Source organism: Oncorhynchus tshawytscha, linkage group LG10 (genome assembly GCF_018296145.1).
Source record: "Oncorhynchus tshawytscha isolate Ot180627B linkage group LG10, Otsh_v2.0, whole genome shotgun sequence".
Classification (NCBI taxonomy): domain Eukaryota; kingdom Metazoa; phylum Chordata; class Actinopteri; order Salmoniformes; family Salmonidae; genus Oncorhynchus; species Oncorhynchus tshawytscha.
In genome coordinates this window covers 37,864,796-37,881,611 of record NC_056438.1, presented here as the reverse complement: position 1 = coordinate 37,881,611, position 16,816 = coordinate 37,864,796, and the positions used below count along the sequence as shown (strand labels likewise).

Genomic DNA, 16,816 nt, shown 5'->3' with positions numbered 1-16,816 from the left:
ACTCGAGCGGTCAAGACCAGGCAAACTCAAATTCTAAATAGTATCCGTAAAGTTCGTAGAAACATGTCAAACGTTTTTTATAATCAATCCTCAGGTTGTTTTTACAATATATAATCAATAATATTTCAACCAGGACTGTAGCTTCTTTAATAGGAGAGAGAGAAAAAATGTCTGCTCCAAACTGTTGCGCATGCAAAACGCTGCTGGCACCCAGCCATCCAATGACGCAATGTGATCTTTCTCGCTCATTTTTCAAAATAGAAGCCTGAAACTATGTCTAAAGACTGTTCACACCATGGGGGAGCCATAGGAAAAGGAATCTGGTTGATATCCCTTTAAATGGAGTGAAGGCAGGCTATGGAAAAGAGAGCTTTCAGGAAAAACAGCACTTCCGGACTGCCTGTTTACACTCACTTTCGCCTGCAATATCAGTTCTGTTATACTCACAGACAATATATATATATATATATATATATTTTACCCCTTTTTCTCCCCAATTTCGTGGTATCCAATTGTTTTTAGTAGCTACTATCTTGTCTCATCGCTACAACTCCCGTACGGGCTCGGGAGAGACGAAGGTTGAAAGTCATGCGTCCTCCGATACACAACCCAACCAAGCCGCACTGCTTCTTAACACAGCGCACATCCAACCCGGAAGCCAGCTGCACCAATGTGTCAGAGGAAACACCGTGCACCTGGCAACCTTGGCTGGCACGCACTGCGCCCAGCCCGCCACAGGAGTCACTGGTGCGTGATGAGACAAGGATATCCCTACCGGCCAAGCCACCCTAACCCGGACGACGCTAGGCCAATTGTGCGTCGCCCCACGGACCTCCCAGTTGCGGCCAGTTACGACAGAGCCTGGGCGCGAACCCAGGGTCTCTGGTGGCACAGCTGGCGCTGCAGTACAGCACCCTTAACCACTTAACCACACTTAACCACCCGGGAGGCCTCACAGACAATATTTTGACAGTTTTGGAAACAGAGTGTTTTCTATCCTAATCTGACAATTATATGAATATTCTAGATTCTGGGCCTGAGAAATAGGCAGTTTCATTTGGGTACGTTTTTCATCCAAACATCAAAATACTGCCCCCTACACTCAACAGGTTAATAGTAAAACAACAAAATTGGATGTTGTAAATCCATGTTGTAAATGCTTAAACCACATCAAGAGACCACAGAGAGAAAAAAATATTTCCAAGTGTGTAGTTAGTGTAGTTACTCTTTAATTCCAGTGTACAGGCACTTAGGACTGTTGTTTGGTTAGAGGTGTTTCTGTAAGCACATGAGTGGAGTTTGCAAAAAAATGGTCTCTAGATTGTTGCAAATAATCATGATATCATTCTGCCAGGTAGGCATAGGCTGGTTAATATTTCATTCTTAAAAGCCGTTGGGGGGGGTTCTAAGCTGACATATGGAATTGTTTTAAGATGGTCATAATTTGGATAATTTAGCTATTTGATTTTGAATTTTAGGACCCCTTTAGGTATCAAAAGAAATATCTGTATTTTTGGGGGGGATATAATATTGAATATGGTCTTTACTACTAGAGCCCAGAGAAACGCATTGAATAACACATTCATAAATGGCAAAAAGGCTACATAAAAAACAAGGTATTGAAGGGCTTGTCCTTTATCTAGGAGACATAAGAATGCTCATATTATGTTTTTTGTCATTTTTACACATAACCACTTTTTCTGGTAGCCGCAAACTGCCTTCATACTTCCCGCGACAGTTGTGGGGGTCGTAGAGCAAAACAGAGAACACCATCATGTTCCCTTTCCACAGTGGGGTCATATTAGTTTGTAGCCCAAACAGTTCGGACTCAGTTTGGTATATCGACTGTACCGACATCAGACGAGTCCCCTGACACTTGTGGGGGTCATAGAGCAAATCGGAGAGTATCCCCTTTCCATAGAGTGGTCATAATAGTTTGTAGGTCAAACTGTTCAGAAGCTACAGACGTTTTCGTGAGAAGACCGATTTTCAGGATGTCTCACGGTCTCACAATGCAAAACAAAAACTGATATCTGTAACTTCAACTGACTGATGCATCAGTCAACTCCAGGGGGTTAAATGAAAAGGTTATAGGGAAAGCCTTTCCATATTCCAGAGCATGGTTAGGCCTATCATTAGCCCTCTTTCGCTATATATGAAACCTGATATTTTAGTTCATATTATGAGGCATATCTTACCTTGCTTCAAAGTAGCCTATATCCAAAATCCCACCATAAAAACATGGAGGCAATTAATTTATAAATACTCACTTCCTCCAGTTCTATTGGCTTTCTTTTTCCTTTTCTAGCTGCGAAAGGCATTATCCTAGTCATATTATCAGCCCATGATAGTTGTTGCATCTTTAATCCTCCCCTCTTTCTAAATTTCGACCGGATATGTCCATCTCTCTCCATGAAACTGCTCTCAAAAGCGGTGCACATTTTAGAAATGTGTTTTTCTCGCAGAGTGAATTCTGGAACATTCACACGTAGGCCTACAATCGTGTGCACATTGCTGTGCCTAAAATGTGAAGAAATAATAGTTTATCAACAATTTAAGCTTAACATTCTGATCTGTTCCATCAGCCTTATTAATTAATTGATCATTTATATACTTCCACTAAACTACTTTGATACGCATCCTGGGGATTAAGAAGTGAGTATACACAAAACTCACTGAAAAATACACTATATATACAAAAGTATGTGGACGCCCCTTAAAATTTTTGGATTTGGCTATTTCAACCACTCCTGTTGCTGGCAGGTGTATAAAATTGAGCACACAGTCATGCAATCTCCATAGACAAACATTGGCAGTAGAATGGCCTTACTGAACAGCTCAGTGACTTTCAACGTGGCATCGTCATAGGATTCCCCGGTCAACTGTAAGTGCTGTTGTTATGAAGTGGAACCGGCTAGGAGCAACAACGGCTCAGCCACGAAGTGGTAGACCACATAAGCTCACAGAATGGGACCGCTGGAGGGTGCTGAAGCGCGTACAGCGCAAAAATCATCTGTCATCGGTTGCAACACTACCGAGTTCCATACTGCCTCTGGAAGCAACATAAGCACAAGAAATGTTCGTCAGGAGCTTCATGAAATGGGTTTACATGGCTGAGCAACCTCACACAAGCCTAAGATCACCATGCGCAATGCCAAGAATTGGCTGTAAAGTTCGCTGCCATTGGACTCTGGAGCAGTGGAAACGCGTTCTCTTAAGTGATGAATCACGCTTCACCATCTGGCAGTTTGACGGATGAATCTGGCTTTGGCGGGTGCCAGAAGAACGCTACTTGCCACAATGTATAGTGCCAACTGTAAAGTTTGGTGGAGGATGAACAATGGCCTCGGGCTGTTTTTCATGGTTCGGGCTAGGCCCCTTAGTTCCAGTGAAGTGAAATATTAACACTACAGCATACAATTACATTCTAGACGATTCTGTGCTTCCAACGTTGTAGCAACAGTTTGGGGGAAGTCCTTTTCCTGTTTCAGCATGACAATGCCCCCATGCACAATGCGAGGTCCTGCTCAGAGCCCTGACCTCAACCCCATCGAACACCTTTGGGATGAATTGAAACGCCGATTGCGACCCAGGCCTAATCGTCCAACATCAATGCCCGACCTCACTAATGCTCTTGTGGCTGAATGGAAGCAAATCCCTATAGCAATGTTCCAACATCTAGTGGGAAGCCTTCCTAGAGGAGTGGAGGCTGGTATAGCAGCAAAGGGGGGACCAACTCCATATTAATGCCCGTGATTTTGGAATGAGATTTTCGATGAGCAGGAGTCCACATACTTTTGGTTTTGTAGTGTATATTAGGGTTTTATTTTTCATCTTTTTTTTGACAAATGTTAAAAAGTATTTTGTGTAAGATCGTAAGATAACAAAATGTGCAAAAAGTCAAGGGAGTGAATACTTTCTGAAGGCACTGTAGTTAGACAAGTTAGCTACTCTAAATTGATTGATAGTCTGAAATTGCTTCTTGGTAGCTAGTTATGAGGTTGGGAGTTTGGGGACCTATCTGGAGTAGCTAAAGCCAACTTCATAAAATTGCTAGGTGGCTAGTAGTATTGCAGAGAAACAAAAACATTTTTTATAGATTTTTTTTAAATAATCATATTTTTTTTAACCTGACAATTCTGATGGGGCACGTGCCCCTGTGCCCCTATGGGCATGACGCCTCTGTCATCTTGCTAGGTGCACAATTGAACTAAAGTGTAACTACACCCAAAAATCTTCAGACCTAGTTTCAGACCTAAAAAGTGGTCTCCTGATGTGGTTTTAGCATTGTTGTGGACTTCCAATTTTGCTGTGCGATTGAGAGCGAAAACCTAAAAAACCTGAGAAAGAAAATTGTAAAATAGAAATCTAGAAAAACAAAACTGAGAAAACTGAATTTGGGGAAAAACTATACGCATAACTGTTTTTATAACGAAAACAGATTTATGTAAATGTATAGTCTACGTACAATCAGAAGGAGATTATACTTAAGACTGATATAAGAAGTTTTATATTCATTTTTCAAGATACCCTTACTTCATTTTTCTGTTTTAATAAAAAGCATAATTTTTTCTGTTTTAATAAAATACAAAGACAAGTTTAAAATCGAAGACAGGTTTAATGTTAAAAATGATTAATGTTGATCTTACTTAGAAAATAGCCCTGATCATATAGGCCTGGATCTAGATGATATCCAAAACAACTGACACTGAATTCATACATTTTCAGTAAATGTAATTGTAATTTTAAATCCTCCACTCTTTTCGTTTCCCAGGTTACTGGAACGTCACAGTTTACGGCCGGAAGCACTCGTACCGTCTCTACACCAAGCTCCTGAACGAGTCCACGCGCTGGGCCAGCGCCATGCAGAACGTCATCGACACCAAGGCCCCCATCAACACCCCCACCCAGAAGCTCATCCAGGACATCAAGGTTTTTCAATCATTTTGAAATAAAAATTTATGAAAAAACTAAGTCACTCTGGAAACATCCCTGACAGCCATGATTATGTGTATTTATATAATAGTGATAGATTTATTTAGAGAAATAATTAGATTGAAGCGTCCTTTACTCCTCTCCGATGAGATTGTCATGTCATTCTGTATCCATAGGAGAACTGTCTGAACTCCGAGGTGGTGGAGCAAATCTATAAGAGGAACCCCATCCTGCGCTACAGCCACCACCCGCTCCACTCGCCACTGCTGCCCCTGCCCTACGGAGACATCCACATCAGCTGTAAGATCGCACACTATGCTCCTTTCATTGTGCACCCGCTCCCTCCCTCACCAACATCACCAACTGATAGCAACCTCTTTCTTTCCCTCTACATGCACACACATGCATCTCTCTCTCTTTCTCTCTCAGACACACACACACACAATTTTTATTTCTCTCTCTCTCGCTCTCGCTCTCACTTTTCACCAACTGACAGTAACCTCTTCCCTCTCCCCAAAACAGCATTGAAAAACTAGGGCCACACACAAACACACACACACACACTCTATCACATACACACACACACACACTCTATCACACACACACACACACACACACACACTATAAGTACATTAGACATGTCCTGTTCTGAAAATATTGAGTTATTATCTATAATTGTCCCTTACCTACCCCCTTTCCCCTCTGCAGCCCTGAGGAACAAGGGCTACACGACGCTCCAGGACGAGGCGCTCAAGATGTTCAACTCGCTGCAGCACCTGGAGGGTGTTACCGACCCCGTGACCATCATCCAGGGTGTGCTGCAGACGGGCCAGGAGCTGAGGCCCCTGAGGGATGAGCTCTACTGCCAGCTGGTCAAACAGACCACTCGCCCCCCACAGCCCTGCAGCCCTGGGAACCTGTGCAGCTGGAGGATCCTGGCATGCATGTGCTGCACGTTCATGCCATCTCGCGGAATCCTCAAGTACCTCAAGTTCCACTTCAAGAGGTGAGAGGGCCCAGTATTGGTCAGTCTTGATTTGGTCAGTCTTGATTTCTGTTGAACAACACATTAGAAGGATCAGAGTGTTGTGGGCCACACATGCTGGGTATTGTTGATAGCTGATAGTAAAACACTTTGCATAAAACCATCTGCTAAATGAGCAGGAGCACTTTATATGATGGGGGTAACACCTTATTGGAACAAGTCATGACACCTTTATGAGTGTTGCAATATTATTCATAACACCTTTATGAGTGTTGCAATATTATTCATAACACCTTTATGAGTGTTGCAATATTATTCATAACACCTTTATGAGTGTTGCAATTTTATTCATAACACCTTTATGAGTGTTGCAATATTATTCATAACACATTTATGAGTGTTGCAATATTATTCATAACACCTTTGAGTGTTACAATATTATTCATAACGCCTTTATGAGTGTTGCAATATTATCATAACACCTTTATGAGTGTTGCAATATTATTCATAACACCTTTATGAGTGTTGCAATATTATTCATAACATCTTTATGAGTGTTGCAATATTATCATAACACCTTTGAGTCTGGGAGCACCGGCTAAGCCTCGGAGTATTACCCAGGTAGCAGTTTAGGGGTTGCTCAGGGCCACAATGGCAGTAAGGCTGAGGTGTCAAACTCCATTTCCGGAGGGCGATGTTATATATTTCGTTTTAAATATATTTTATTGAACCTTTATTTAACTAAATAAATTCCTCGAGGGCCATGTATCTGCTGGGTTTTTTTCTCCTTTAAATCATTTTCCAATTAAGACCTAAACAATCAGGTAAGTAGAGTTCCTAACTAATCAGTGACAATTGATCAATCAAGTACAAGGTAGGAGAGAGAACTTGCAAGACACTCAGCCCTCCAGAAATTGAGTTTGGCATCCCTGCCTAGGGGTTGGAATCAGACCTCGGTATAAATTGTGTATTTCAAATACTATAGTGCTTCTCAAACCTCTCCTCGGGGGCTCCCAGACATTTCACAGTTTTGTTGTGACCTCAAACTAGCACACCTGATTCAATTAGGTAAGGGCTTGATGATTAGTTGACCAATTGAATCAGGTTTGCTTGCTCTGGAATAGTTCAAATACGGCTGGGGGTTCCTGAGGAGAGGTTTGAGAAAGGCTGCTCTAACTAGCTGTGCTTGATTATTGAGCTTGCCTGGCACAATGGAACCATTGGAATAGTCCAAAAAGTACTATTTGATCTCAGGTCTGGATAGCACCAGAGCAATTGATGTCATTGTAACATGTTGAGACCTGAAGTTAATGCCTTGGCTTTAGCTCAGCAGAGGCTAAGACAGTCTTGTGGTGTGCAGGACTAACCCAGTAACACCAACAACCATCAGGCTCACTCCCACTAGATTTCTACTGGAATTACTGAAAAGAAAAACATATTTTTTCAAGGTTCCTTATGAATGATGTTGAATAAATGTGTTATGAAGGATGTTATGAATTATACTGCAGCATTCACAAAGGGGTCATGAATAGATTCATAAAGGTGTTATGAGGGCATTATGTATACCGTCTTCATATAAAGTGTTACTAAATGACCACGTCACATTCATAGATGTGAAATATGGTGGGAGCTAGCAGGTCAGGTAGAATTCACATCTGGTAAAGCACATCCTGAAATGGCTATTTCCAGGTCATGAAAGTAATGCTTCATTAGTATCGCAGAGCCTTAAAACTCAACAAAAGCACCAGCATAACAGGGCTCCCCCTCTGTTTCTCCTCCAGGGCTCGGGAGCTCTTCCCGGGCATGGAGATAGAACGCTACGCCTCATTCGGCCTGGATTCCCTGAGGAAGACGCGTGGCCGGGAGTACGTACCCTCCCAGGAGGAGATCCGGGCCGTGGTGGCGCGCCAGGATATGACCACCACAGTGCACTGCCATGGCGGAGGCTCCTGCAAAATCACCATCAACTCTCACACCACCGCCGGAGAGGTGAGAGCCGGGGAGGGAAACAAGTTGGGAGTTTAGGGTTGTGGTGATCCAATGGTAATGGGTAACGGACTGCAATAACCTTAACCAAAATAAAACATATCTGTCTACAGTGTGCTGTATACCGGAGGTAAGTTAGCTGAAGATAACTTTTAGCATTTTACGATGGTTTTTGTTACTTTGACTCATTTGTTTGATCGCTTACTTCACCGTTGATAACTGTGTGTATGTGTCCCAGGTGGTGGAGAAGCTAATACGGGGCTTGGCCATGGAGGACAGCAGGAACATGTTCGCCCTGTTTGAGCACAATGACACCACTGACAAAGCCATTGAGAGCCGCACAGTGGTGGCTGACGTCCTTGCCAAGTTTGAAAAGTACGTTTGTGTGATAAAGTGTGTGTGTGTGGGTTAGTGACATGCGGTGGCTGAGTAGGTACAGGGTATTATCAAAGCCAGATTTACTCAACAGATAGCTCCAACAATAAATCTACATTGAAATAAAAGGCAGACATCAAAAATACTACATACTTTATCAAGGTAAATAAAGCAAACTCGACCAACCAATGGCGAAAATGAGAAAATGAAGCTTCAAAGGAAAATCTTTTATAACGGTAGCTGAGGATTCATCACTGGTGAATGGATAGCGCTGGGGCAGGTTAACTCTATGGTGCAAAGTGGACAGCATCTTTGTCTAGCCAGCTATAATTCTTTCCGTTTGTGGACAAGCCAGGAGACGGTTTGTGGGCACAGGTCATTTCACACACACACCAATTACATTTTGCAAGTTTGAATACACCAATAAACCGTTATTCTCATGTTCATTCAACAGTAGCCTAACCTGCAAATTGCTAAAGAAAATGCATTTAGTCCTACCTTAGTCCTATTTTGTCAGGTTGTTTTTGCTCACTAGCTAGCTTTTTTACTCAGTTGAAGGGATGCACGCCAAATTATGTTGACATGCCCAAATAATGTTTAAGCTTTAAAGACAATACGATAGCACAAAATATGAACTCTGCTCAATGCAACAAAGGAAGCTAGTATAAACAGCAAGGCCTATGCATTGAGTGGAGTAAGGAATGGCTGTGCATGTCAACGATTTGACTAGATGGGAAGGTACAACGAGAGATTTTGATGTAGTTTGGGCATAAAAGCCCCCCAAAACATTTTTTTCTTTCTTTTAACACCTATTTTATTAGCCTACCCTGACTGCCCTGTGTGTGTGTGTGTGTGTGTGTGTGTGTGTGTGTGTGTGTGTGTGTGTGTGTGTGTGTGTGTGTGTGTGTGTGTGTGTGTGTGTGTGTGTGTGTGTGTGTGTGTGTGTGTGTGTGTGTGTGTGTGTGTGTGTGTGTGTGTGTGTGTGTGTGTGTGTGTGTGTGTGTGTGTGTGTGTGTGTGTGTGTGTGTGTGTATGAACAGTACTAGTAACACTCACTCATCTTTTCCAGGCTCTCTGCAAGTCAAGATGAGACCAAGACAGGCTGGAAGTTCTATTTTAAGCTTTACTGCTTCTTAGACACAGATAATGTACCCAGGGACTGTGTTGAGTTTGCCTTCATGTTTGAGCAGGTATGAACCAGCAAAAAAATATCCATCCACACTGTTTCTGCCTGTCGGTCGGTCTACAGACTTTAAATTATCAAGATCCGTAATTGTTGTTGGCTGTGTGTCTGCCAGTCTAAACGTTAATCCGATGATAACAGCTTGTCAAAGACAATCTCTTTCACTACCCCCCACTCTTTTTCCTCTTTCCTCCTCTCTCTTTCTCGTGTCCTCCTCCAGGCCCATGAGGCGGTGATCAGAGGCCATTACCCAGCCCCGGAGGAGACCCTCCAGTTCCTGGCTGCCCTAAGACTACAATACCTCCTCGGAGACTACAACCCCCAAGCTACCGTGCCCGAAATGTCTCAGGTGTTCCCTATGACTCGGTTGCGTGCCCGCATCCAAAATTCCGCCAAGACTTTCTCCCCGGCCACTGGTTTGGGCATGGGGTCAGTGGTGGACCGTTCAGATGGAACCTTGGAGAAGAAGCGCTCCAGCTTCTTGGAGGGAACGCTAAGGCGTAGTTTCAGGAGCGGCTCAATGAGCCGCCAGAAGTTGGAGGAGGAGAACACGCTCGAGGCCTGGATGAGGGAGGAGATAGCGGCAGCACGAGCCAGCCTGGTGGACAAGTGGAAGAAGCTGCAGGGGATGAACCAGGAGCTGGCCATGGTGAAGTACATGGCCCTGGTCAAAGAGTGGCCCGGCTACGGATCCACGCTCTTCGAAGTGGAGGTGAGTGGCCCTTACCAAACATTGGTTTACATTTCAATTTTAGACATTTAGCACAGGGTTTCTTACACCGTTTCGTCTGGGATCCTCGGTCATTTTGCATTTTTGTTCTACTCTACCACTATCACACCTAGGTTGTGTTCATTAGGGCACACAATGGAAAATGTTTTTTTTTTTTTAATAATCCGGAAAACTAATTGATTTGTGTTTCCCTGTTGATTCAGTCAATCAGTTTAGTGCCTTGTGAACACAATCCTGATTCAAGGGCTTGATGAGGATGCATAGTGTTGGACTGAAACAAAAAAATAACGCCCAGATCCGGACCGAAATGGAAAACTCTATAAGTGAATCTATCACCATAATTTACCCATTTCTCCTACTCATACCATGTCTCCTTTCCTAGTCCTGTGACGGGGCCTTTCCAGTGGAGCTGTGGCTGGGGGTGAGCAGGGAGGCCATCTCGGTGTATAAGCGTGGCGAACCCTGGCCCCTGGAGGTCTTCCCCTATGAGCTCATCCTTTCGTTTGGGGCCCCACTGCCAAATGCCTACAAAATAGCCGTGGAGGGCCGCGAACTGCTCTTCGAGACCAGTCTGGTAAAGCCACCCATGATCCCATTTGTGCATTATATAGGCTGTTATAAGGAGCCATGGTGGTAATGGAATGTTTTTTAATGCAATGTAATAATGGTACACGGTATTATAATTATACGTCCATAAAAAGTGTTGCAAACCATTTTCTGTTATACAGCGACTGTGTCGACTGTAAGGTCCTAACTGCGCCTCCTTCACTCTTTCCCCAGGTTATGGACATTGCCAAGCTGATGAAAGCATACATTAGCATGATCGTTAAAAAGCGCTACAGCAACTCTGCATCCATCAGCAGCTACGGTAGCCAGTGTAGCACCTGGTGAGGTGTCGTCCAAGACCCTTCACCTTTCATCACTTAGCAGAGGGCTGGGGGAGGTTGAGTCCTGCGACAGCCTTGTCAGGACACCTTTCCCTCAGTGTTTTGGAGAAACGTGATTTTGAACACTCTGGGCCAGACTGACTTTCTTATGGCTCTTATTGCTAACCAGCTAGCTTTGTCTTTCTTATGCTAACGTGCTACCATTACAAGGGCTTTTGTTACAGGGTGAGACTAGTGTTACTGGGGTGGTTCCTATGAGTGTGCGGAGTTGGGGCATGGCCAGTCAGAATCTATAAGGGTTCAAGCTAGAAGTCGTCCCTAAACACAGATCTAGGATCAGATTACCCAACCCCAAACCCCAAAAATAAAAAAATCTGACCCTCTACCAGCGGTTAGGAGAAACTTCTACCAACTCACGAGTACCATGTTTGGTTCTTCTAATGGATGAAACCTCAATTGGACGCCTACTTCTAAGCTTTGGAAATTTCGGGCCCTTCCCGATTGTTAAGGAACCATCTCTTTTATTATCAAGAAATAGAAATATGCAACTCAATACTCAAATTATTTTCAAGTGGCATTTTTAATATATATAATGATTGTTGAAAGGGGAACATTGCCAGTGATTAAAGGGTTAAAAGTGCTTGAAATAAACCCTTAAAATAGCAGACTGCTTAGCGGCACCCCATCCATGAAAATTTCCCCCTCGTACAAATAAAACATTTGTTCAGCTTTCTGGGTATACCAATTTTCTCAACTCAAGTTGTGTCATCTAACATGTCCAAGCAGGAATGCATGATAAATCGATTTTGATGTGAAATAGGCATACCTAAACCAGTGAGTGATTGGCATGAATTTTGGATTGACAATTAGGCTATTGTTGCTAGAATATTACTGTCAAAATAGGGCTTCAGAATTGCAGATTTATTTTGTTTAATAGAGAGAAATTTACTTGTGTACAAATAGGCTATCACACTTGGGGATAATCACTGAGGGAGGGGAAACTCGAAACCAAAACCCCAATAGTAGCCTACGGTTTCTTCTTGCAATTGGATTTTTAAACGCTCCACAATTATTGCATTCTTCTCTTCCCTTCTCTCCATCTAGACTACTCGGAGCACACAGGGAGAAACGGGGCAAGGCAAACACTTTCATGCAGGAATCAATATTGTATTGTTGGACCAAATCAGAGTTTTAGCTGCCCCAAAAATATAATGTTTTGAATGAAGTGACCTGCTAAAATGTGTAGTTTGCATGGATGCGGCCACTTCAAAGTGTGGAAGTGGAATTTCTACCTCTCCAGTGTGTCTACAAAGGACTGTTTCAGGCCTAGTGCTTATTTGACTCGTGCTTTTTTAACTCATTATATACCTCACTTTTAAGAGTTGGGGGACAACAGGGCAGTGGGTCATGAGATACTGCTGAAGATTTTACCCACTGCCTGCCATAGACTATAAGCGTAGCAGTTTATACTGTACTGCATGTTGCAAATGTAATATTACTATTGTGAGGCCTAATTGCCATGGTAATTAGGAATGTCCAGTCAATTATTATGGCCCAAAAATGTACATCTTAACTTACATCAAATGCTTTATGACAGCATAATCTCCCATAGCGGTGCCAATCCAAACCCCCCAAAAATTGAAAATATTAAAAAGAGAAAGGGCCCAATTTTATCAGATCCGCTTTAGCCGACATTTGCATATCGGTTGTTTTGGCTATGTCGGAGCTAGAACCACATCAAATCCACAAGCAGCTCTGTGCGGTAGGCTATTGTGGAAATTGCCATTGGATGGACCGAGTCGCATTAGTAATAATCCTATGCAGCCTCTACACCTCGATTAGGCTGATACAAATCCTTATTGTTGCTTGACAGCTCTTAATGAAGTTACACCTCAGATACCGCCAAAACACCAGCTATGTAGGTGTCAGCTGTCGCCTGTTCACACTTGATCTGATTGAATCCTAGCCTGAGAGCTCCTTTGAATCAGATCCGCTTTAGCCGACATCGGTTGTTTTTGCTGTGTCGGAGGTGGCACCGCATTAGAGCTGTCAAAAAAAAGAATTGGATCCCAGCGTTACTCCTGAAGCGTACATCGCCATATGCTGCAGAGTCGCATGAACAGAAATCCCATATGCATCTGTGTTTACAAGTTCAAACACTGGAATGTGAGATGTAATCTACACCTCAAATAGGATGATAAAAATCTTCATTCGTTTAATGATTTTTCAATTTGAGGGTAATCATTTCTATATAACCTACACCTTCTCGTTCGGAACTTCTAACATGAGTGGGGTGGGTGTGGCTTCGTGACAATGATCGCAAGAGCAGCTGCTTACCGATTTATGGCTCCAATGCAGTTCCACCTCCAACACCGCCAAAACATCCACTATGTGGATGTCTGCCATTGCCGGTTAACACTTAATCTGATTGAACATACTGTAGGTTGTAGTTAGTTTAAAGTCCTCGTTTTTATTTAGAAGACTTTGGACTAGTGAGCTTTGCAGCCCAAAGGACACTTACCTGATGGGCTAGTAAGGGAAGGGACCTAACTTTCTAACTAGGGACCCAAGAGTTCTTTACGCCTCCTTGCGGACTAGGCGAGAAGTAGATCATCTGCGTCTGGGCATGATTATTGCTATACCCGCTGAGTAGCTGGACCCATGCTTTTATAGGCTTTGCCTTGGGAGTGAAATTACTTCATAATGGCACTGACATGATGCAATAGCAACAGTGCCATTCCAAACACAAAAATCTGGAAACAAGACAAAGATTCAGAAAATTGGCCAAAAATGCTAGGAGTAGACCCTCCCTTCAGCTTAGAAAGCTTAGTGTATTATAATATAGATAGGGCAGCTTGGTCCAAAATAATCACGTTTACTTTAAACATCTGGACGAAAAACACACAGCAGTACATACTCAAAAGATCTCCAGCTTGGAAGGTGCTTCATTATTTCCCTCTTCCAGCAAAGTTCTCGTAAAGTTCCTGCAAGGTTGCTTTAACATAAGCGACACCCCACAGCATTTCACTGGAACTCCGCGGGCGGTAGCTCCACCCAAAGATGTGCAGGATTGTTCCTCAGTGCCTTGTTGTATATTATGTACACGTGTTCTTTTTCAATGGATTTGGTTTCAAACGTCTATAAAATTATCTCTAACTGAACCACAAAGAAATATATGAGATAACCATGTTATTTTTCTCCCAAAGTCAATTTCAAAGCTTACAGTGAAAGTATAACAACGGTATACAATACTGGTCTTGGTCGGTGTATCTTTTTTTTTAAATTTGTATTAGCTGTGTTATGTATTAAAGGATGATTCTAGCAATAAATGAATACCTATTTACTCAGGTGTCTGTGTTTTGAGTTATTTTATGTGTATTTTAACAGTATTCAGGATTAGAGGAGACAATCTGACTAACTTGTAATCAGACAAAGAAATGACACAACATAAATTCATTGTCATGATTCACTCTCCTCATCTCTGCACTGTGATAGCTGATGTGTAAGCTGTCTGGTGCATAATGGCTACCATGTCATCACCCAGGTGGTTACTGCATATTGCTCGTGGATGTAGCGTTTCCCCCGTACAACGTTAATGAAGTGCTTCGAGCATCGAGGAAAATTGTATATAAATCCAACCAATATCATAAAACAAAATTGTAAGACTAAAAAAATCTGGTAGTTAATAAAGACCAGTGACTACATATGTAAACCACCCAAAGTGCATTTGTTTGCTGATTCTGTACTTAATGAGCAGAATGCAGTGCTTATTCCTAAACACATTCTCAACCTTGAGCAGAATCCCATCTCTAACATACTAGAAACAGTATTTATCAATGACCATTCAACAAAAGGTTTGTAGAAAAACACTTACCACCTTTGACCTGGGAATTAAGTGAGAGAGAGAACCAACTTTAAGAAAAATAAATTGAATTCCAGGAGTGGAATTTTCCTGGATGAAAAATAACCATGAATCGTCAATCAGATGCAACTTCTACTACAGCCTCTTGTCTTGATATGTAAACTACTGATAGCTTACCACCCAATGAGAAGAACTCTACACATCAACACATTTTTAACCAAACCTATTCGAGTATATAAAAAAAACAATCACAATCAAAGTCATCAAAAGCATGTCAAAATATGTGCCTAAAAAGAGTGCGCACGTGCGACTATTCTGTGAAGAGCGGTTAACAAAGAAATAAATACTCCTATATGCTTAATTGCCGCTTATATTCCACTAATGGACTGAATGGTTCTTGAACTCAGACAAATATTGGGGGAAAATCATTTGCATGGAAGCATGTGCCTCAAATGATCAATATACACTACATGACCAAAAGTATGTGGACACCTGCTCGCCGAACATCTATTCCATATCAGGGGCGTAAATATGGAGTTTGTTGATATAATTGCCTCCACTCTTCTGGAAAGGCATTCCACTAGATGTTGCCAGATAAGACCAGTGGGCCTGCCGGCAAGATAGTAACAGTTAGTCTGCCATATAGTACCAGTTGTTCAGCCACATTGGACCAGTCGGCTAGGTCCCGCAGGCCCACTGGTCTTATCTGGCAACATCTAGTGGAATGCCTTTCCAGAAGAGTGGAGGCAATAGCCTACAAGCCACATATACATTTTAAAAAGTCTAATAAATCAATGTAATATATCCTACAACAACATGATATGAAGAAAATGTATTTCAAAAGAACAGAATAGCATACTCTGAGTTATGTTTGGTCCTGATCTGGCTATGCCATATGGCTGTGAGGTACACTAGTTCATTTAGCAGACAAGATTTGGTTAGAATTCTGTGGCATGATTTTATATTGTTTTATAGTATGAAGAATACAATTGAACAAAGCTGAATAAAATAGAAAGGATATTTTCTCCAAACGATTTGAGTGTGCACATGCGGCTATTCTGTGTTGAGCGGTTAACAAATAAATAAGTCCTCCTATATGCTTAATTTAGTGTTATTAATGTAACTTTAGTTGTTCTACAAACGTAGGGCTATATGTTTTGATTTGTAATACATTGTAATGCTTCATGATGCGACGCTAAGGACGATTTACAGCTCAGGCTGTAAACTTCATCAGTATCTCAATCACAATTTGACAAGCACTTGATAATGCCATTAAATTTCCTTTTTGTGTGGCCATAAAGCACCCCAAAATAATCCATGCCTTTTGCGGCCCGTGGCCATTGTTCCCTTCTCCCTGAGTGCTGCGTTCTCTGAAGCACCTCTCACTCACATGGCTCTCCTTCACCTCTCACAGGCTACAAGTGAAGACAGACACTTCGGGGACGCAACTGTGCGTGTCCTTATCCAATTCCGATGTGTATAATGAAGACGTTGGAAGAACTGTTCACACTTACTTTTCATCAGCCAACAAGATGAGTAAGGCCTAAGGAACAGCAAAACCACTAGCCTATGTCAATCTACAATCCCCCATAGTACAAAAAGTCGACCCATTCTATTCTGTGCGAGAAATAAATATTTCTAAAATAGTCTGGGACAGTTGTGGGATGCGATAGATCCCAAATAAATATGGACTAGCATCAAAAAAATACTTTCTACGCAATGAGGCTGACGTTTACCTTAAAAGGTGATGCACTATTAGGCTATTTCTTCACATTATAAGCACAGCAATGCACACACTGCAGTACGCTATAAACGCGAATGTTCCATTATCGTGAAAACACCATTATCAAAAGTGACCGCAAATGTGATGCAT

The 16,816-nt window shown here is 42.3% G+C and overlaps 1 protein-coding gene across 2 annotated transcripts in view; it reads left to right on the top strand.

Annotated features, from left to right (window-relative positions):
* Nucleotides 1-14,424, top strand: part of myo10 (myosin X) — a 255,739-nt gene extending 241,315 nt beyond the window's left edge. For both annotated transcript variants that reach the window (XM_024419927.2, XM_042328542.1), the window contains 9 exons: nt 4,775-4,932; nt 5,112-5,235; nt 5,644-5,941; nt 7,702-7,909; nt 8,145-8,281; nt 9,351-9,471; nt 9,685-10,176; nt 10,577-10,768; nt 10,975-14,424. In XM_024419927.2, the coding sequence (XP_024275695.2) occupies nt 4,775-4,932; nt 5,112-5,235; nt 5,644-5,941; nt 7,702-7,909; nt 8,145-8,281; nt 9,351-9,471; nt 9,685-10,176; nt 10,577-10,768; nt 10,975-11,085 (1,841 nt within the window). In that variant the 3' untranslated portion in view covers nt 11,086-14,424. The remainder of the gene's footprint in view (nt 1-4,774; nt 4,933-5,111; nt 5,236-5,643; nt 5,942-7,701; nt 7,910-8,144; nt 8,282-9,350; nt 9,472-9,684; nt 10,177-10,576; nt 10,769-10,974) is intronic.
* Nucleotides 14,425-16,816: the final 2,392 nt, after the last annotated feature.